The sequence below is a fragment of the Crocodylus siamensis genome, chromosome 1 (genome assembly GCF_052110815.1).
Source record: "Crocodylus siamensis isolate JL-2025a chromosome 1, ASM5211081v1, whole genome shotgun sequence".
Taxonomy (NCBI): domain Eukaryota; kingdom Metazoa; phylum Chordata; order Crocodylia; family Crocodylidae; genus Crocodylus; species Crocodylus siamensis.
The window spans coordinates 3630787-3653351 of record NC_143395.1 but is presented as its reverse complement, the minus strand read 5'-3'; the positions used below and the strand labels follow the sequence as shown (position 1 = coordinate 3653351).

The window sequence follows — 22565 nt, the reverse complement described above, 5'->3', positions numbered from 1 at the left end:
TCTTGTGTTTTGGCGTACAGGCTCTACTGCATTTGCACTTCCCAACCACAGCTCCCAAAATACTTTATAAAGCAACTCAGGACCATTACCCTTTTTACAGATGGGGACACTGAGTCACTGAGAGATTCAAGGTGACCCAGCAGTCCAAGCCAGAGCTGTCACCCCACTCTCCATCCAGCATGCCGGCTACTTCCCTCTGAGATCCCTTAAGGAAAGATCCTGCAAAGATGCTGTCCCGAAACAAAGGAGGCCTAAGGACTTGCTGCTAACTGACTCCTTTCTCAGTGAAAACATAGGTAGATAGGACATTGCAATCTAACTCCTCCAAATGTTGTTATAGCGATCTGCCCATCAGGAATACTGGAAGCGATGGACTGATTTGCTCATTTTTGGCTTTAGAGCCAATGTTAATTTTGCCACTTGCTCCAAATCTCATTTTACATGGTTCCCACCCCCCAACATTTTTGCCTCCTGATTTCTTGCCCCCACCCCGTATCCATGCAAAAAAAGACAACCTGCTGGTACTGTGCCCTTGACCTTGCAAGGTGCTGAATGCCCTTCGCTCTAATAGAAATTCGTGGGAGCTGAGGGTGATCCCTCCCTTGCACCTTACTACAGACAAGGCCTGTGCTGTGACAGGGCTGCCGTCTATGCAAGACAAGGTAGAGATGATAAATGGGGGGGCGGTATGTTAAAGTGTCTCACTTGATTAAGCAGAAGAGTAAAAAAGTCATGAATCTCACCATTCAAAATGAAATCCTTCCTAGCACTATCTCCACCTCCTTTTCTTTTGTGAGCAGTCAGCCTATAATTCACTCACACTGGTGATGTTTTTGGTGATGATTGAAGCAAGTGAAGGGGGCTCCAAATATCTCTCCTCTTTCTGTGCCCTGGGACATCGTATGATCTTGCTGGGATCCTTTGATTATCTTGCTTGACCCCAGCTGGCTTCTTGCCCCTGCAGCGGGGGGCTGGACCCGATGATCTCCCGAGGTCCCTTCCAGCCCTAACGTCTATGAAATCTATGAAAGATAATGGCAAAAGAGTTAAACATCTCTTAGCCTCCCCTGAGCCCCAAGGGAGAAGTTGCCTAGTGCCTTGGGCTCGAGCAGCATCCTGTTCATCCCAGTAACGCTCGCAGCAGAGAGTTAGAGTCAGGCTTGCTCACCGCTTGTTACGTACCCCCAGACACGCACACATTTTTGCAGGCTAATGGCTTTCCAAACCATTTCCGCAAGGGACCGCTGACGTGGGGAGGAGCTATTTTGGGGAAGCCAAAGTCCCTTTTGTGGTTTGGAAGGAGCTGAGGGGATGCACGTTGCCATAAAAGCCAATCAATTCACGCTGTCTCAGGCAGGCTAACGAGGAGTAGTGTTTCAGTGGAAACGGCCTCTTGTCCCTCGGGGCAAGGGTGCTACTGGACCGACCCCGTTCATTTTGCAGCACGTATCTCCGGCAGAAAGAGCGAGACGGCAGCAAAGAGAGACAGTCCTCACAGCAGGACCCGAGCAAAGGGAAAGTTGCTTGTCTTGCGATCTTGTGGTGGTGGTTTCGGGGCTCTCCCTCTCCGCCGCGCGCAGGCAGTAGGAGACAGGCTGTGTCGCCACTGCGATGCTCCTGGTGTACAGCCATGCGCCGACAAAATAATCCCTTCCCTCTGTCTCCTGCCTCGCTGCCAGGGCCGATGGGCATGGAGCAGAAACAGATAAGTGGGATACCCGCCGCCATGCGAGGGAGGCCTATATCTGTTTGGAGGAACAAGTAGCATGTAAACCCACGCGGCAGACTGAGGAGTGGGTACAGGTCCCAGCACAGTGAAAGAGCAACTATGCCATGAATAGGTCTTCTGGGCACTGCTGCTGCCCAGTAAAGATTATGGTCCTCATACCATGCACAGGGGCCTTCAGGTGATGCTAAGGGGGTTTAGACACCTGCAGACCTCGGAGGGTCTGGGGGACAGAGAGCAGGGGTGGCGAGTCTCCGGGGGGATGGGGCTGAGGTTGAGCCAGTCCTGCTGTCTTGAGCCCGCTGCTGGACCCCGGAGCCCACCCTCCTCCGGCAGGATTGCGCCGGCCGTGTCCCCAGCGCTTGCTCTCAGGCTTGCTGGAGATGGAGATCTCAGGGGCAGGTGCTGGGGAAGAGCCTGGACCGAGCTTCTGGCTCGGAAATGCATCAGCGGGTGAGACAGGTGGGCAGGGGGTGCGCAGACGCGTCACCGCCACGGTACGGAGAAGCCCCAGAGGGGATGAGCCCAGCCCTCTGCTGCAACCGATGCAAAATTTCTGCTGTTTCCGCAGGTCTCCCTGCACAACGAGGCTGTCCTCTGTTCCCAAGAAAACTCCCATGGCTCCAAATGGGAGCAGGAGCAAGCCTGTAACTGGAACAATTCCCCACCCTCAGTATGTATAGCATCGGCTTCCCATTCGGTTCACATGCCCGGCTATGATGGTGGGGCAGACCTTGCTCTCTGTTGGTGTGTTTATTCTAAATTGAATCTTCTCCGAAAAGACTTGAGAGGCGTAATTATGGTCTTGGTTTCAGACTTACATGAGTCTTCGTGGGCGTAAGTAGCAGGCAGAGGAACTGCTGAATAACTCAGATTACAACAGTTTAATGTGCTCGGCTCGACGGTTGGATCCATCCTGGCAGTCCTTTCCGGGCATGCTACCAAGCAGGCAATAAGTATTTTTGTTTCGCGTTATCCGCGTAGACAAGAGCCTTGGATCTATTCCTAGCTCCGCCACAGACCTAACGCGTGACCTTGAGAAAGTCACATATTTGTGCCTGGCATCAGCCAGCAGTGAAGCCGGGGTCGTGGCTATGCTTAACACTTACCTAGGCTGCTTATTCCCAGATCTCCCAGGGCTTTCCAGTGTATTTGACGGATGGGGCCACTGAGGCATGGAGAAAGAAAGCAGAGTTCACCGGGGCACTAGGAGCAGGAGCTGTGCTTCGTGAATTCGTCTCTGCTGAGCTTCGTCCGAGCCGGGAGGTCTCTGCAAAGTACTCTGCTATCTTCACGGGAAAGGAGAGCAGTGCAAGGTGAGTACCAGCCAGGCACCATGCAAGTCAGGCAGAAGTATATGTGCAGTATACTAGTGCAGTATGTATAGTATATGTATAGTATAATAGTGCAGGTTTGATCTCGGTGTAGCACAACCAACCCCCCAAAGCTTTCAGCCCGAACCCCCATCCTGTATCACGAGCTGGCCAGTCTCCAACCCCAAGCACATCAGGGGGTTGCACCTCTGAATGCGGTGGTTTGGGAGCACCAGTCTGGGTGCCTGAGCAAATCTAATTGCATGTAACTGGACCTCTTAGCTCTGAAAAGCTAAGCTGGAAAAAAAAGAGGTAGCCAAACTCCACCGGCTTCAATTCTGAGAATACATTTGCATTGGCTCTTCTTTCATCTGTTTTCCCATCCCTACCTGGAAGGGTGTAGGGATTGTCTGGCGGGGAATAAACCAACGGGCCATCTAGATCAGCAGCTTCCCTGCAGCACCTGATTGGCACCAGAAGGCACCTGGTTATGCCCTGGCCCTTGGGAACCCCCTCGACCTACTCTGATGTTGCTTGTGGCCACAATTAAAGCAGAGGTTGATAGGGAGAGCAAAGCAGGATGCTCAGTTTTGGTGCGTGCTGTGGCCCAGGGGACCGAGCAGCCAGTCATGGGAGAGCAAGGCCCCGTTAGCAGCCTTCATCCAGTCTGAAGCCTAAGGATTGCAAGATCTTCATGAAAGAGGCTGCTGTGAAAGTCAGAGCTTGTCTGTTCCTGCCCAGGAACACCCCCTGGAAGCTGAAGGAGTAACATAACCCCGGGAACGGCTCGGCACGGTGGTTTCCAACAAGCCTGGCACGCACTGTGCTCCACCAGCTTGGAGGAAGAGCTGTCGCTCAGCTTTTGCTCCTGGCAGCTGAAACAAATCCTTTTTCTTTTGTAGATGTTCCCCCCAGGCCAAGCGACGCCTGAACGGGGAAGATGCCGACGTGATTGATCCTCTCTGGCGAGCTGGCCCCGATGCATCGAGCCCACGGATGGAAGCTGTCCCTACCATAAGGATTCCCCGGCCTTGGCTGTCGTCCTGAACTTTGCCCTTGCCCCCCTGGGACTTTTTGCTGCAAAAGAGGATGTCTTTGCCACAAATCCAAATAGAGGAGGTGGGAGACGGCGCCAATGCCGTGTCCTTGAGCGCTGCCCCGGCTGACGACCACCTGAGAAGTCTGAAGGCTCTGACGGAGAAACTGAGGCTGGAGACCCGGCGCCCTTCCTACCTGGAGTGGAAAGCAAAGCTTGAAGAGCAAGCCTGGAAGAGCCCCAAGCCCTCTGCGGAGGAAGCCGTGCGAGAGCCCAAAAAACCCTCGGAGGAAGCCGCCCCTGTAAGGAAGGTCCAGGTGCATCTCAACGGGAGTGCTTCCCGGGAGAAAGTGACTGTCCCTTCCGGGAGGCTCAGCGGCTTTGGGAGCATTGATGAAGCTTTGAACTGGCTCAGGAAGGAACTGGTAAGTTGTCTCCTCTCGAGTTAAATCATGCCCTTTTCTGAAAAAGGAAGGGAAAAAAAAAAAGAAAATAAGTAACCACGCAGTGCATGCAGCCTGCAGTGCTAGCGCGGCGCAGCCCTGAACAAGCCTTTCTTTTGATTTCTCCGGCAGGAGCTGGGGGCAGCGCAGGGCCAGGGAAGGGTGGACGCTGGACTTTAATGAAAGGAGTCGACTCAATCCTCAGTGTCTGTGCTGGGCTCAGAGGTGGTGGGAGAATCGCGCCCCCCAGCTTCTCTGCTGGATTTTAGCTTCATTTCCCTGTTGTCTTGAGAGATTTAAACAAGTTGCAGTCCTTCATTTCTAATACTTGGATGGGGGGGAATAGACCCTTCAGCTGGTGAGGAAAATTCACAGATTATTCGATAGACCGTAAGGGGCTGGAAGGGACCTCGCAGATCGTCGGGTCCGGCCCCCCCGATGTCGCCCGCCGGAGCTTGTAAGTGTTTCTGTGTCTCTCCTGGTTGCCATCCCAGGACGCCGCACCGCAGTGGGGTAGGGAAGTATGATGGGAAACCAAAGAGCAATGGAAATGCCCTGGTTTGGTGTTACAGTATGTGCCCTGCCTCTGTGCTGTGCCCAGGAGCACCGCAGAGAGGCGTGCCCGACCCGCTGGCTCCGACTCGACCCAAATTGACCCCTGAGCGGAGCTGAGCGCGCTCCCAGCGCTGCTCTTAGACGCCCCGTCCACTTGCACTCCTCGTCTCCAGGCTGTGGCACGTGAGGAGGGGGGCGGCAGGCGTCACACCTGCGTTCCTGGCACTACCGGAGCACGGGCCGTGCCGGCGGTTCACCGACACTGGGCAGCCTCGCATGTCGGATGCCAGGAAAGGCATTGAATAGGGGACAGGTAGCTCTAGAGATACCTGGTTCAATGCTCTCCCTCTGTAGCCTCCACCTCTGCCACCGTTGGATTCAGACCTATTTGCCGCACCTTTGGGAGCATGGGCTTACGCCGGCAAGAAAACACTCGGATCACAGAATCAGAGAAAACAAGGCTTGGAGGGGACCTCAGGAGGTCACATCTAGTCCAACCCCCTGCTCAAAGCAGGGCCAGCCCCAACTAGACCATCCCAGCCAAGGCTTTGTCTAGCCGGGTTTTGAAAACCCCCAAGAACAAAGCATCCACCTCTTCTCTGGGTGACCTGTTGCAGTGCTATAAGCCCCCCTTAATCGGGAAGGCTAACCACATACTCCTTTTTAAGAGGGTGGGCCTCAGCTGTTTCCCTTTAAGGCACCTTGGGTTGGTCCCCCCAAACTCACTCATTGGGGTGCACCAGTCGGGAGGCAGGGGGTAGCCTGGACACAGAGCATCCAGGGCTTGGCAGGGAATAACCAGCGCTCTTCCCATCATCCAGACGTGACCTGTCAGACAGCAGAGATACAATTTGCCTTTGCTAGGCTTCCTTGTCTGAGCAAAGTGCAAGGTGAGTCCCAAGGGAGGCCTCTTGTAAAGGTCCAGAAATGGGAGTCGGAGCTTGGTGCTGGGTTCATGCCAAAGGAATATCCCAGCTCTGCTCCTTCGGAGCTGGGAAGTCGAAGGTGGCCGGATGACATACAGGCCACATTGCTCCCTTGTGTGCTGTGGAGGCTGGTGTGCCCTATCCACCGGGGCTGGATCAGCCACCCAGCTTCCTATGGGCCTTCTGGCCTGGTTTTGGCGTCTGCTCTGCATGAGGAAACTTGAGACGTCTGCATTCAACCGAGGGGTATTTGCCCTGGAAATGGTATCAGAGTATGGAGGATGCCTCTAACCTTTGAGAGTTAAATACTAGACAGCAATAGCTGAATCCTGTTACATCAGTCAGAGCTGAGAGGATAATGTAGGTCTGTGCTGGGGACAGATGCTGGACCTCCCACCCTCAGTATCCAAGGGGGAATCGGTGTTCACAGCAACAGGACACGAAGAAAAGACCATAATGTCACTGTGTTATTTCCTATAGACCTGTAGCCTTTACTCCTAGTGACTTAATTAGCAAGTTTGATGGAGTTTGGGTCCATAATGCTTCCCCTGATTTCAATAGACTGAGCTTGCCAGAACTGTTAAAAAATCAGCATCAAAAAAAAAATATCCAAGGTGTGACAACATTTCCAGAACTGAAGCAGGCGACGAGTGTTAGACATGAAAGGCGCTTCACGCCCCAAGCAGCCTGCCCCATGCCGAGCTGTGCAATCTGTGGGTGCGCCTGCACGGCGCGTCTTGGTGTGAAAACAAGAGTGGTGCTCATCGTGGGAATTTCCAGCAACAGGAAGACAAATAACGAGGCATTGGCCCAAGAAGGATATTAATTCACTGTCAGTCACCAGCACCCGGCCCAAAGTCATTCGAAGAGTGTCAGCCTCGCTGCTCAGCCCGGCTGGAGAAAATACTGTCTCTTCAGAGACTCTGGAGTCTGGGACTTTTGTCCTGGAGGCAAATTAAAAAAAAAATGCTATGCTCGGTCAGCTAGTCAAGGAAACAATTATCTGCATATATACAGGATCTGAATGCCTGTACTTATAAGGGCTTGATCTGAGTCCTGGTGAAGTTAATGAGACTTCAGTGAAAACTGGATCAGCTCCTAGTAGAGCAGCCAATGAGGGCACATACACCTTAGTGATTCTGCCTATCTCCGCTCCACATCACTTTATCCTCCACATCAAGGGCTGCATTACTCTCAACAAGTTTACAGAGGGCCTATTATTATCCCAGCCGCTAGTGCTGAAATTAGCTGAAAAGAGCACTTACCTGAATGGAAAAGAACAAAATTGACATGTATCTCATCCTGTATCACTCCAGGATGGCTGGGGAGGAAGACCAAAGAGCCCTTTATTTCCCGGAGTGAATGCAGTGATAGAGATGCGAGCGGCAGACCCGGGGTCTATTGCAGCGCTGGGCCAATGCGGAGAGCAGCAATGCAGACTCCTCTGCCCTGCCCAGCCGGCGTGTCGAGCCGATAGCCCTGAACCAAATGGCCGTAAGCACCATGCTGCCTGCCACTTGTTTCTTAGCTTCCACTCATCTCTTGACTAAAAAGAAAATAAAACAGCGATCCTTATGTTGTGAAGAACTCAGAAATCCCACAGCAGCGCACGACGCTCGTGACCCTCTGGCTTCCCATCTGAAATCTCTGGGTTTGCCTTGCGAACCACGTGTAGGTAGGGGTTTGCACATCTAGCAGTGCTACTATTATACTGCACTTTTAAAAGGGTCACATGCTGGTTGCAATCACCTGCACCGGCTTTAAATGACCAACTAAGCATGGCAGACGTGGGGGAATTTACCATGCACCTAGGATCTCCTTGCTGCTACATCGACACTTCTTTTGCTACCCAGATCGGCTTTTTTAGAGCTCAGTATGGGTGCTGCCACCCACAATGCTAACAGACACTTAGAGATTTGACTGCACTGTGTGGAGGCGGCACATGGCATCACAGCCTGAAGCTGCTCTGCCCCGTCAAAATTAAGGCTTTCCTGTGCATGCCAAGAAGCAGGTAGACTCCTGTGCAACCTTAATACCAGACACTGAGGCACCCAGGGATGGCCAGAGGCAGCTGAGAGAGGGTTGGACTGGCGTGTCCAAATCCATCTCACTTTAGGCCCTTTGACGGAGCTAGTCTTTAGACTCCCCCTGTGTAACGGTGGTAGAGGTTCACATGTCGCACAGCTCAGCAGGTGCAATTCGGCTGGGCCACATAGGCTGTGTTGCGTTGTCCCCTCCAGAAGTGGCATCACTGCTGTTTCCGCTGACATTTTGATAATGGTCCTTTCATCTCCTCCCGGGAAGTTTGGTAAAACTCTGCCTGTCTAACGGGGTTCTTTCCTAAAGGAGCTCATCGATAATTTGAAGCACTCAGCTGGCCTTGTGCCTATTGGGAACGATGTGTTTCTAAGGGTGCGGACATACTAACAAACTATTGGGGGGTAGAAGGAGGTGGGGGCTTGACTGGGCATCAGTGCTCCATGGTGAGTGTCTGCGGGGGCATCTACATGTGCACTTCGCAGCAGTTGCCTAATTAGCTCTGCAGCAAAGCATGACACGTGTAGTGTAATTGGGCTGGAGTAAACTAATTAACTCCACTGTAGACTAGTACGGGCCAACACAAGTACTATCTTATAGCGGAGTTATCTACTCCTCCGCAACGCATGTGTAGACGGTGACCAGGGCTGGCCGGGGCACAAGGGTGCTACAATGCCGGGGGCTGCCCGCCGGCTAACCCTGCACCGGCTAACCCTGCACCGGTGCCCCAACCAGCCCTGGGCTGTCAGGCTGACCCCCCAGTGCCCTGCCAGCTGGGGCATCACCACCCTGGCTCAATATACTGCAGTCCCAGGTGCATGTGCAAGCACTGGGCCCAGGAGCAATAAATTCCAGCCCAAACTACACCGGAGTTTACTCGGGCACATTAAGTGCTCATGTAGGTGCACGCAGTGTATATGTGCTTACCCTGAGTGGGGGTTAACTAAATCTCACTCACTCAGGACCAGTGGGTTTTGGTGCCATTTCATTGTGCTTGGGTCTCGGGAAAAGCACCAACATCCCTACCTTGATACCACACCATCCTCGTAGCCTTGAGACTGGGCCACAAATATGCACTGTGGAGGAGCAGGAGGACCCACGCGCACATTGTGTGAGCTCTTTTTTAGGGACTCAAATAGGATTTCACATATGCAGGTACCTCGACTTAGATGCTTAAGAAATGGGGAAGGATCTGGGTGAAGTCCTGAGTGAACGAGGGGGAAGCTCCCACAGGTGCTCTTGCATTTACGCTGGGGTAGGAGTATGCACGTGAGCGGTTACTATGTGTGAAATCCCCTTCCCTTTTTACACCACGGTAAATTGATCCTATGCCCATGCACGAACCGTGTTAATCTACGGCAGATTTTGGATCCCTGGATTCTCCACCAGTTTTCCAGGTGGACTCAGGCAAAATCTTTCAACCTTCTTCTGAAGTGTCGTGTCCTGGCTGCTGGCCGTGACAAGTGACCAGTGCCATTCGGCATTGCTGTGCCACAGCTGGCATGCCTCATAACATGCTTAGTCTCTACAAGGAGCTCCCAAAGCTCCCAAGTCATGGAGAAGGGACTGTAACGTCAGTGTCTGTCTCCCCATTGTGTGCATAATCCTTTTGTCAGCCGTCACAAAGCCGTCTTCCTTTCTCTGAAGAAGAATGGCAGCTCTGCTTAAAAGAGATCAGCTGAAAGAGAAGCGCCTCCCCTCCGGTCCATTCAGCTCACCCCACCAGAAGCAAACAAAGCTGGAGGAGAACTTTATCTCCCTGGGAAATGTTGGCCTGCCTGAGTCACTGCCTGTCCGGCTTGTGATGTGTCTTCTCTCTTGTTCTGGCTGAGCCTTGGCACGCTCAAAGCAGTTTTCATCCATGATCAGCACAGAAAGGAAGGACTCTTGTGTTCAGTTTTGGGCACTGCACTGCACGAGGGTTGTAGACCGACCAGTGAACGTCCAGAGGAGAGCAACAGAAGGGGTCAGTAACGTATGAGGAAAGATGGGAAGAATGGGTTGGGTTTTTTTAATGCTAGAGAAGGGAAAATTGAGGACAGCTGTTTTAAGAGGTGGCAAGGACGGCGGAGAGTATCCACAGGGAGGGTGGGGAGGTCCGGGCTCCGGTGGATAAGTCCTTTCCAGGTGCCTGGAATACAATCTACGGTTCTCACGGCCTTCTCAGGACCTGCAGGCAGGGCTGGGCAGGCTCCTTTACTTCATCTGTCACCACTCACACGAATGCAAAAGGTCTCCACCCCGATTAGCACTAACGGTGCTGACGTCAGTCCTTGGCCCCCGAGCCTGACGCTTTGCAATGCCCCAGGGAACCTGGCAAGTGAGAGAAGAGAGGCACAGAGGAGTTCAGGGGGGTGTCCCAGGTCACACGGGATGGCTGGAAGACAACCGGGCCGCCATTCCTAGACGTTTGCCCCACTTCGGCCCCCTCGCAGGCTTGCACAGAGACCAACCCTGTGCAAAATGCAAGGTCTTTCCCCTGCAGCTTTAGGTGGTGCAGAGACAGAGAGGAAGCAGCTTGCACTTCTTCTCAGGACCTAGTTTGCGTCCTCGTTCAGGTGCAGTTTTCAGGGAACAAAATCCAGAACAGAATCCTTAGTCCTCTGCAAAAAAGGTCTGAAGGACCTGGGGGTGACAGTGGACAAGAAGCTGAATATGAGCCACCAGTGCGCCCTTGTTGCCTAGAAGGCTAATGGCATCCTGGGCTGCATTGGTAGGAGTGCCGCCGGCAGATCAAAAGAAGTGATTATCCCCCTCTATTCAGCACTGGGGAGGCCACATCTGGAGTCCTGTGTCTAGTTTTGGGCCCCCCACTACAGAAAGGATGTGGACACATTGGAGAGAGTCTAATGGAGGGCAATGAAAATGGTTCGGGGCTGGGAAAGACTGAGGAAACTGGGCTGATTTAGTCTGAATAAATGAAGATGATGGGGGGATTTGTTAGCAGCCTTCAACTCCCTGCGGCGGGGCCGCAAAGAGGATGGAGCTGGGCTGTTCTCAGTGGGGGCAGATGACAGAGCAAGGAGCAATGGGCTCAAGCTGCAGCAAGGGATGTTTAGGTTGGATATTAGCAAAACTTTCTCACTAGGAGGGTAGTAAAGCACTGGAACGGGTTACCCAGAGGGGTGATGGAGCCTCCCTCTTTGGAGGTTTCTAAGGCCCAGGTTGACCAAGCCTTGGCTGGGAGGATGTAGTTGGGGACGGTCCTGCTTGGAGCAGGGGTTAGACTAGATGTGACCTCCTGAGGTCTCTTCCCACCCACATTGTCTGTGATTCTAATGCTTTATAGACCTTTAAAAGCAAAGGAGGTTATACCCCTTCCAGACCTCATTCATGTCTGGTGTCCTGGTGCCGCACAGCAGCCTGACTAACTCCTGCTGCTGGGAGAATTAATTAGCGCAGGTGCAGGGCTGTATTAGCACAGCTATACTGCTTCCCATTGCAAGAATAACCCAGCCGGGGTCAGAAGGTACGAGGCAGCTTTCTCAGGAGATGCAGCAGGATGCTACCTGGAGCTCTGACAAACTTGTGGCAGTAAAAGTGGGCTAATCCAAGATAAATTACTTCAAATTCAGGATCCAAGTCCTGTTTCAGGAGCTCTCTGGGGATGCAGCCCCAAAGCTCAGGACGGTCCTGGAAAATCAGAGTAGCCGGTCATTTTGGGTTATGGCTGCTCTAATTTGCGCTCTTGGTTCAGCAAGCCCCTTTGAGACGCATCCGGAGTAGAGATCTCTTGTGGGCTAGGACTGCACAAGGGAGAGGATGTGGGTGTCATATATCTAGACTTCAAGAAGTACGTGGTTGGATGTGCTGTGCCCGTTCTGGGCCTCTCGGTAACCGATGCAGGGTCAGGCAGGAGGGGGCCGAGGAAAGCATCACAACCCATGCAGTTTGGGGAGCTGTCTTATACAAAAAGAGATTCATAGACATTAGGGCTGGAAGGGACCTCGGAAGATCATCGAGTCCAGCCCCCTGCCCCAAAGTCCAGCCCCCTGCCCCAGTAAAAACCAGTTTGGCATTAGCATGTGCCTGAATGCCCGATCACAAGGCCAGTGGCCTGCTCCAATGCTCATGCAAGCCAACCTGTGATTTCTCAGAGCACATTTATCAGAGGCAGAGGTAGAAAATGGAAATCACTTGGTCAGGAGGAGAAGTAAGAGAAACCATAACCCAAGAGGACAAAAATGGCCAGATAGCCTCAGGTCTTGGGTCTGTCTAGCCCAGTGTCCTGTCTCTGATAATGGCCAGCACCAGAAGGGGGGCAGAAGAGGAGGGCAGAAGGGGGCAGAAGATGCCTCATCATAGGCATCTTCTGCCCCCTTCTGCCCTCCTCTTCTGCCTATACATATATATATATATCTATATATCTATATATATCTATAACCTTCTATATGAGGTTTCAGCCTGGCCTGTAAGCCTTGCAGAATGGCCTCGGCCCCTTGTAGAAGGAAATTGTAGGTTGGCGTTTGCAGTCCCTGGACTGACTCCTTTTTGAAAATGTTTGCCCATTTCCCCTGATGCCCTGCGGCAAGGGGTTCACCGCTTAATGATATGCAGAGGCCAAAATCACCTCCTTCTCATTTTTTTCTGAATCAGGATCAGGCATCGGGGGGGCGAAAAAAACTACGGCCCAGGGAGCCGTGCTGGAAAGTCTTTCCCGTGGGAATCTGTGTCAGCTCCATCACTGAAGCCACTTCAAACCGGGCGGGACAAGTCACTGGAGAAAGTGGCGGGCCAAATCGAAGCTGGTGCAAACTGATGTCACTTCTGGGAGCAACGCTGATTGAGAGCAGTGGGGGAGCTGACCCCTGCCGTCGGGAAAAATTCCTTCGGGATCTCTTAGAGGATCTTTTCTGCCTCTGATTGCTGCCTTTTGTAATTGCTGCTCGCTTAAAAATGAATTAAACTGGGCCCCGTGAAACCACAGCTGGAAGCTGTGGGAATTTAAGGAGCAATCCCAGCGTGCCTTTAAGCCTGCGCAAACGCGGAGCAGACCCTAGGCTGGGGGTAGTCACGCCACTATGGAGTAAAGGTGCCCCCGAGAAAGTCAGGAGTAGCTATTCACCAGTGTAAGTGAATCCAGTTGACAGCCCATGTACCCGTAGCTATAATTACCAGCTTTTCTCACCTACAACCTGCCCCTGAATAAAAGGCACACCTTGTTTTTCCAAAGGCTGAATGAAGAAAAAAAGATTTTCCCCTGTAGTAAGCATCGAAGTAGCAGCAGCCTGCGCAGTATTTTGCTCCTCCTGAGTCCCCATCACTTTCACCCAGTAGCTGGCTGAAACAGCTCTTACCATATTTCTTGCAGATAATGCATGCGACAGCTGGTTTTTGGGAAAAGTGTGTGTTCTAGGTGAGAAAATATGATAAAGTCATCCCAGAGATACCAACTGACCCGAGACTGTTTCTGGCTCTTTTTTACCTAGCTGCAAGGCACTGTAACAGTACCTACGGCAGGCAGCTGCCCCAGAAGACTGGGGCATCCTGGGCTGTGTTAGTAGGAGCTTTGCCAGCAGATCAAGGGCAGTGATTCTCCCCCTCGATTAGGCACCGGGGAGGCCACATCTGGAGTCCTGTGTCCAGTTTGGGACCCTCTGCCACAGAAGGGATGTTGGAGAGACTCCAGTGGAGGGCAATAAAAATGGTGAGGGTGCTGAAGCACGTGACTTCTGAGGAGAGGTGGAGGGAAGTGGGCTTATTAATGTGGAGAAGACTGAGAGGGGATTTAATGGCAGCCTTCAGCTCCCTGAAGGGAGGATCCACAGAGGAGGGAGCTGGACTGCTCTCTGTGGGGGCAGATGACAGAACAAGGAGCAATGGGCTCAAGCTGCAGAAAGAGAAGTTGAGGTTAGATATTAGAGGGCTTTCTACTAGGAGGGCAGTAAAGCGCTGCAACAGGTGACCCAGAGAGGTGGTGCAGTCTCCGTCCTTGGAGGTTTTGAAGACCCACGTAGACAAAGCCTTGGCTGGGATGATGGAGTTGGGGCTGGTCCTGCTTGGAGCAGGGGGGTGGACGAGACGTGAGCTCCCGAGATCCCATCCAAACCTTAATTTTCTTTGCTTCTGTGATAAGACCTGGCCGCGCGTCTTCGCCAGGCACCGGCGGTGGCTGATGTCGGTGGAAGTGTGTTGTGTGCGTGCACGCGCTGATCCCCCCCCCCCACCACCTCTGTGTTTCAGACAGAAATGCGTCTCCAGGACCAGCAGCTGGCGAGGCAGCTCATGCGCCTGCGGAGCGACATCAACAAGCTGAAGATCGAGCAGACCTGCCACCTGCACCAGCGCATGCTCAACGATGCCACCTACGAGCTGGAGGAGAGGGACGAGCTCTCCGACCTCTTCTGCGACTTCCCGCTCGTCTCCTCCTTCAGCCTCTCCACGCCCCTGAAGCTCATCGGGGTCACCAAGATGAACATCAATTCCCGCAGGTTCTCGCTGTGTTAGGGTCGGGGGCAGGAGCACCGGCCGGAGGGACGGGGGACAGGAGTCTCTCCACCCGTCGGCCAGGTGCAAAGCATCAAGAGGGAGCAGTGGGGAGGGAAAAAAATGGAGGGGAACCCCCCCATCTGCTCTTGGGGCAAAGCGATGCAACTAAGCCCCAGCCTTGAGAGGGCACGGAGAAGCTGGGGAATTAGAGACGCTGGAACCGGGAAGGGCATCTGAGTCAAGCACATGCAGTAAGCATGCCCTGTAGGAAGCAAAATCCCACGAGGCCTCGGTGCCATGTGAGCATCCCCAGAGTGGTCTGCAGGGCACCATGAGATGGCTCAGCATCTCAGCTACTCATCAGTCACAGCGGAGGTGAGGAGTGCAGCCAGGCCAGAGCCCAAATGCCTTTTCTGATCCTTTTTGTCCGCCCAGCTCGACCTTTAAAAAATAAATGCAGCTGCTCTGTCAAGGGGCTGGTATTGCTCTCCTACTTAGGAAGCTGATTTCCAGTGGGAGAGGGCTCCCAATGGCCTGAGGAATAATGGATTTCTGTCATGTGTGACCCCCCCAGATGAAAGCCAGAGAGGCCGGGCCTGCTTAGACTATGTGCATACGTGGCTCCATGCGCTGCAGCAAAGCCCAGTCCATCTTCCCTTCTCGTATGGCATGCTCCAGGCTGACACAGCCATTTGGAGTGGGCAGCAATGGCCTGTGCACTACGATCAGGGCAGTAAGATGTTCCTGATGTGCAGTTGTAAGAGGCAATTATCCCTAGACCCCCATATTTCACTCCTGCGATGGTCCGAATATCCAACCCGGTGCAATTCTGCTGGATGGGGGAAGAGCTCCACAGCCTCAGCTACTGTCAGCAGAAGACAGTGGAGCATCAGTGTGGGATTAAGATTAATCAGTGTGATTTTAAGAGTAAATGGGATGCTTATCTTGCTGGGATCCTATGACCCCAGCTGACTTCCTGCCCTTTGGGCAGGGGGCTGGACTCCATGATCTCCCGAGGTCCCTTCCAGCCCTAATGTCTATGAAATCTATGAAATCTATGAAAAAAATTATCCCGAGAAGGAGCCAAGGATGAGGCAGGGATTACCAGAGTGATTAGAGTAACTAGGAAAGACTGGGAAAGCAAAGTGAGATGCGCGGCTATGGAGAGCCAGCGCAAAGCTGTTTCTGATGTGTCGTGAACGGGTGCTCACAGGGGGAGACCGCTTACTGCCATGCAGTGCCTGTTGTGTGTGTCAAGATGGTTGGCTAGCCCCATCTCTGTCCCATCTTAGTCCTCATCGAATATGGCCCTGTGCGTCAGCACCCTGCCTCTCCCTAGACAGAAAGGTACCACCCATCGGTCCCTAAGCATTACACCAAACCAGCATTGTCCTCAGCTGCTTACCAGATGGGCTTCTCCTGTCAATCTGTTGCACGTCAGCTAGGAGAGAGGTCTTCTGGTAGGTAGCAGAGGGCAGAGGCACCAGCACATCCATGCCTTTGATTGCAAATTCTGTATTGTACATAAGACAATCAGAGTCCACCAGGACTGAGAAAAGCAAAGACAAGGTCGTGGCTGGGCTGGATGATTAGGGCTTTAATAGCGCCGAGGTGTTACTAGCATGTAACAGGAAACAGTGGCAATGGGAAGAAATGGTGCAAGAAGGAACGATAGATCCGCAGGCGTGATGCTACGGTGGCCTGCGGCGATGACGCGGTGCTGTTGGATACTGGGCCGTTAGCATGTACAGGAACAGGAGAGCAGAGCATACAGGACTGCAAGGGAGCTCCTAGGATAGTGATTCTCAGCCAGGATGCCGGGGCACCCTAGGGTGCTGCCAGATCCTTTGGAGGGTGCTGCAGGGTGTGAGATGATAAGCAGATAATCTAAGCGAATAAGCCCGACTCAGGCTTGTCCCTGCCTGGACAATCCCTGACCCCTACTGCCCAGCCCCTGTGGAAGGAGGTCAGCCCTGTAACATGTACATTTGGTTTTGAAATTGGGTGCCACTCGATTCCCAGCATTAGGGAGGGGTGCCACCGGTGCAGGGAGGGGTGCCTCGAGTCCAAAAAGGTTGCGAACCACTGGCCTAGGACATCAAGTCCAAACCCCAGCCGTTGTCGGCGATGGTGCTGCGTCCGCTCCATGGCTCGAGGTTTTGGTTGCACGGCCCCCTGACCTCCTTCCTCTGGTGCTTAGAAACCCTTTGTGTAATGGTCAGCCTAAATTCACTGATGGCCAGCTCGTACCCATGTTCACTTGTGCCAATGCTGTCCTTGAGCTTAGAGATCTTCCCCCTTGGTGTTTATCCCCTCCTATATTCGAGGGGATAATAATGTCCTCTTGGCCTTCGTTTTGCTAGGCTGAAAGAAGCCAAGCTGCTTTGACCTCCTCTCATAAGACAGGCTCCCGGGCCGGCAGCCCCTCCAGTAGCCTCGTCCAATGTGACTTCAGACTTGGAGCAGATCATATAACCCTCGCACTTAGCCATGCAAGTGGTCCCATGGACGTCGGTGGGACGAAAAGCTGAGTCCGAATCCTATAGTCAAAAACGAATGTTTGTTTTCCAGGAGTCAAAAATACCAAATACTTTTTTGTTCCCGGATTTTTTTTAAAAGTTCTTTTAAAAAGAAAAAAAAAATCCCCTAAACTATTTTTAGTTAGGATTTTTTTTTTTTTTTTTTTGGTGAAAAAACCCAGTCTGCCTCCAATTCTTGGGTTTTAGAGAGATTTTTCAGGGCAGGGAGCAAAACAGGTTTTTTTTTTTACTGAAAACCAAGAGTTTTAGCAAACACCAGAAGATGCCAATGAGAAAGAATTTTTTCATTTGATTTAAATGCCTTCTTTTCATTAAGTAATATCATTTCAATGCCTTTTTTTCATTGGAAAAAAAAATAAACAGCTTCCAGGAAGACAAGTGGGCTAATTTGCAGCCATCCCATAGTGAATGGCTAAGTGAGTACAGACCGAGTTTATCCCAAAGAACTGCATTTTTAAGATGAGAGTAAGCTGAGTCTTGCTTCTGTACTGTTAATGACCCTCTCGGTCGCTGTAAAAAGTTAAAGTCAGCACAATAAGGGTGAAGTCATCATAGCTGTGGTTCACGATTTCAATTGCCGGAGGTTGAGAAAGATATTGCTGTGTTTATTTGCTAGGCGACGGGTTTGGGATTTCTAGCAGTTAGGCAAAAGGCACTGCTTTTTCCATTAGGGAAGGGTGGCGGTGCTGACGACTGCACCTGGCCTCCCATTACATGACATACACGGCGCGAGCCTCAAAAGCTGCTCCTTCCCCGGGAGAGACAGCGATGGACTCTGAGGGGCTTCCCAGCCAATTCCTATCGGACAAACAAGCAAAACCCCTCACTGCAAAGATAACGGCCTCCCAGCACTTCAGCAGCAAGGACCGCACTTGCTTTCACACCAAAGCATCGAACTCCAGGACTTGAGCAAGAGACACCTCTCCGTTAGCGGGCAGCGGCAGTGGGGTGCTAGACGTCGTGTGGGCCACCCCTCGCTACTTCGGAGATGCACAAGGGTGATCCACGCAGTTTCTAGTCTAATCTGTCTAGGGTTTTGGGGGGGGGGGGTGTTGTGACCGTGCTCACTGCCATGACAGCCAAAAGGCCTCACCAGCAGCCTCTCCACCGGATGGCCTTGAGGACAGGGGACAAAACAGGGTCCAACTTTGGGTTGAAATATTGTCTTGTGCAGGTTGGGTGAAGACGTGGAGAAAATGACCCCAAAAGTGCATCGCTGTTGTTCTTATCTGTTTGTTTCTGTTACTCACCAGCAGAATCAAAAGTGGGGTCAGACACTTTAAGAAAAAAAAATTAAAGTTGGGGGGGTGGATTTAGCTGACAAAAAGTCAGATCCTCAACCGGGGGCGGGGGCGGGAAACGACGGAGAGTTTGGAGAGCTAAGATGGGCCTAGAGGAAACGGGGGGTCAGTTCCTATCCTCGCCGCGGGGCCTTAGGCTGGGCCTTGGTAGCATCTTTGCCTCAGCTCCAACATCTGTGTGATAAAGATGATTGCACTTCCCTACCTCGCAGAAGGGACCACAGGTTGCGAGATGCTCGGCATCGCTGTGCCGGGGCCCATAGAAGCACTGGAGATAACGAGACGGTGCTATGCCAGCTTACCCCAGCTTGGAGCTGGCGCAAAGGAAATATCTCCAGTCTCAACTGGTGCCTTTAAAAGAAGGAGGGGTCCAAGGTAGTAGACAGGGAGAGAGAGTCACGCTGCAAGGCCGAGTGCTGCCAAGTGTTTGCGGCATGGAGCGCCGGGGCACGGTTGCACCATCGCCTGTCAAGCAGCATTTGGTTCGATTCCCGGAAAACTCATCTAGCTCCCTCAACTGCAGGTCCTGTCCCACAGACAAAATACAGGGTACGTTCTAGACCAGCTTTCAAATTAAACTCGTGATCCTTCATCTTGGTGACAGCCTGGATAAGATCCTAATAATTACGAATCAGGTTGCGTTCCAAACAAATCAAACAATAAAAAAACTTTTACAATTTTTTTTTTTTTTAGCCAAACTATAAAAACCCTCAATACTATTTATTTGGGGGGGTCAAAAATGTGACTTGACCTAAAAGGAAACGTATTTGGTGGGGGTTCTTTGATAGCACTTTTATATTTTCCAAATACATTTTGCCAACTTTGGGCCTCAGCCGTGTTCTGCTGAGGAATAAGTCAGGATGCTTTCATCTTCTGGTAGATTTTCATGCCCTTTCTTCTGAGCAAAGCCAGCGGGTGAATTTTCTACTCAAGTTCCTAGAGCAATCGGGCCTTCGGGTGCCTTCTGGTTCAACCCCCAGCACCAACGCAAGACTCCTGACCCTGAAATGTATAGTTCTAGTCAAACCAAAACCACATTTTTCAGCCAAAATGAGCCTGAACACTTCCCCCTGACTCTATCCGTGGCTTTGCTGAGCCAGGCAGTGTCTGGTTTCACATAGCCTCTCCTAGCGCCAAAGCCAGGAAAAAATGCTGAGTTTAGATTTGAGGGTTCTCAAACCTGCAGCAAACCTACAGGAAGCAAAACCACACGCATTAAGGTCATTGCACACTTGCATGCAAGTCCCCAGGGACAGAAGCAGTTTAACCGGCACCGACAGAAGGGCCCCCTTGGTGCTGAGCCCACAATGAAGACAAAAGTAAGCCTGCTGTAGAAGCAGGTTGGGTCTCTGGAATGAGTCTCTAGGAACATAAAGTGGAAGATTGTATTAGGGATAAGGGTCCTGGTCCTCTGTGCACCCTAGAGAGGACCAGAAGGCATTACTCAAGGGAGCTGGACTACAGCTCTTGGCACGGTTGCATGTCTCACTCTCTCCGTCGCACTACAGAGACCTCCTGGGTTAGCCAGTCCCCGTCGTTGTGACCTGCAGACCCAGTCCAGCCTCTGCAAAGGGTTTGATTGTCCCCAGAAGGAAGTGTCTCGTGCCCTACCATTTTGGCAATACCAAGTGCTATTACATGACCAATGAGTGATTTGTATTTTTGTGGTTTCACTTCTTGTTTCTATCTTACCACTGAACCAAGTGAGAGTCAATAAAGATGTCATTACAAAAATTACAGTCTCGTGTGACCAGAAAAGGCTGAACAATGGAGATGGCAAGTTGCCACTCCCTCACTCAGTCGACAATTAGCCTCCTACAAAGGTGTGCCGCGCGTCATGCTGAGGAACAACAGGCTCTTCGTGTGAGCCTCCCCGTTGCTCTTGTGTTTGCAGCTCACAGAGAGGGGCCATACACTAAGTAGATGTCATATGAGATAAGGGGGACACACAGAGAAAGAACTAGAGTAAAATCTCCTGGGGAGAGCACAGTTTGCATCTCTCCTCTCTGTAACATGCTACTTTGCAGCTGGGTGCAAAATGGCAGCTGCCTAATGCAGGCCGTAAAGGTGCAGCATGCAGAAAAGAGGGCCCTGCAATATTATCAGAGCTGTATTGCTGCCACTCCATTTCTAGGAGAGCTGATTGCGATTTGGAGCCGAACCCAAAGCGCAGATACGCTCTGCCTGCCTGCCCAAATCCTGTGCAAAGGCCCAGATAGCGGCTTGAAGGTCTAGACCACTGATTCTCAACAGGATGTTGCAGCACCCGGGGTGAGATCCTTTTAAGGGTGCTGAAGGGTGGTGGGTACGCAGTATTAGTATTAGTGTGCAAACAGCTTGCACCCAATTCACAAAATAAACCCAGAGATTTCAAACAGGGATCTTCAATGTGCAAAACCGGCTCACCTGCTGTGAGCTTGCTGAGGTCTTTGCAATGAAAGAAGTGCTCTATTATTTGTCGGTAGCCGAGAAATGGCTGACAGCTAAGAGCTGGGCTTTTCCAAGGAGTCTAACAAGGGAGCGCCTTTTGTCTAAGAAGGTGGAGCACGTCTCATCTAGGCTGAAAATCAGTCACCGCCCTTTCATTCCAGTGGGGTTTTGTGCTAGATGGAAATCTGGGGCCCCAAATCCTGGGACCACCCATCGTTTGGAAACTGAGACCAGGGATTCCTGCGTTCTGAGTCTGCCAAGGCTGACAGTGCAGCATAAGCCCTTGCAAAACGTGACCACTGAGCTCTTGTGAGCTGTCATGGCTGTACTGAAAGCTGCAAGAACAAGCTCCGGGCTGCAAAACTGGGATGTGGGTTCAGCTTCTCAAACTGCAGGCCACTTTAGGTCCGGGGTGAAGTCCTGATCTGATGCCAAGGGGAGCATTTCCAAGGACTTTGCTAGAGCCATGCTACCCCATTGGGTCTTTTTCTTCAGCCTATTCTTGCGGGGAAAGGAGGCCTGTATTGCAAACCTCATGGCTCCTGAGATGTGGGGTTGTCATCCATGCCCTCCTCCATCAGTAACTCAGACCCTTCCCTGAACCATGAGCCCTTGTCTGCCAAGTGACTGAGACTCCTGTCTGAGCCTCTGACCTGGAAAACACTGCAGAGAAGTGCTCCAGGAGAAAGGCTGCTAAATACCCACAAGTATCTGCTATTAATGACACTTAGCAGAGATTTACAACCAGCAGTGAACTGCTTGCCATAATCCCCTTGCAAGGCAGTTCAGTGGCTCTGCGGTGGCATGGGCAGACGAAGAACTCATGCATCTCCGGCCTCTCTCTCCAGATGACAGGGCTGTCACAGTTTTGTGGCACTAAGTTGTGTTGACATCCCTGTCATAGCATTTTCAGGGCTACTTCCATCTGCTTTTTAAGGTAAGGCCGTTGTGGAGAGCGCAACCAAGGGACCTGAACTCCCCACTCCTGAGCTGAGGCTATCAGCCAAGATTTTCCAAAGGAGACATAGTTTGGAGACTCCAGTTTGAGACACCGTAAAGGGTCAGGAGGTGCTGAGCACCGAGTCTCTGCCTCTCAGGCCTCTTTTAGCTGCAAGTTGGGCATCACACAACCAAAGCACAGGACATTACCGGTCACTACGCCCATAGCTCCTGTCTGGGTATCTAACACTCATAGAGATCAATGGGAAATAGGCCCCTAAATATCTCGGAGGTTTTTGTAGTAAGATGCTTCCTTCTCGATACCTTCTTGCTACCTGACACATGGAAGATATCCAATTTTAGCCATTTTTTTTTAATGAAAATTTGTCATTTTACAAGAAGGAAGTGGTTTACCACCAGAAATGCAGATTTTTACAAGGAGGAAGCATTTTTACCACCTGATATGCTAACACCAGGATCTTGCCATTGTTGGAGCAAATTCGCATCTCATAGGGCACAGACACCTCACTGCAAAAGAAATGCCTGCCCAAAAGAGATTTCCATCTTTCCCCCCTTCTCTGAAATACGAAACATCCTAAGTGGAAGGGAATATACTTCTATATCCAGCTTGCCAGACACCTTTGAAAGACTTTTTCAACCTTTCTCTGTGCCTAACCTGGACAAAATGAACTATTCCAAACAGGAGGCTTTACCACCCCTTAAGCTTCCCTGTGAAACATGAATTTTCATTTCTACCTGGGAGAACTTTTACAGTTCCTGCTCTCTCCTACGCCTGATGAAGGGCGAGTGTGCCTGAAAGCTTGCAAGTAAAATGAAGAGCTGATGAAGTGCTTTTGTGTCCTCCTAGCAAAAACCTGAAGCTTCAGGCC

At 51.7% G+C, this 22565-nt stretch overlaps 1 protein-coding gene across 1 annotated transcript in view; it reads left to right on the top strand.

Moving 5' to 3' along the window:
- Positions 1-20032, top strand: part of FAM167A (family with sequence similarity 167 member A) — a 28195-nt gene extending 8163 nt beyond the window's left edge. The window contains exons 2-4 of the mRNA XM_090028428.1: positions 2855-3042; positions 3942-4500; positions 14220-20032. Of these exons, the coding sequence (XP_089884554.1) occupies positions 4129-4500; positions 14220-14483 (636 nt within the window). The 5' untranslated portion in view covers positions 2855-3042; positions 3942-4128 and the 3' untranslated portion in view covers positions 14484-20032. The remainder of the gene's footprint in view (positions 1-2854; positions 3043-3941; positions 4501-14219) is intronic.
- The last annotated feature ends 2533 nt before the right edge of the window (positions 20033-22565 follow it).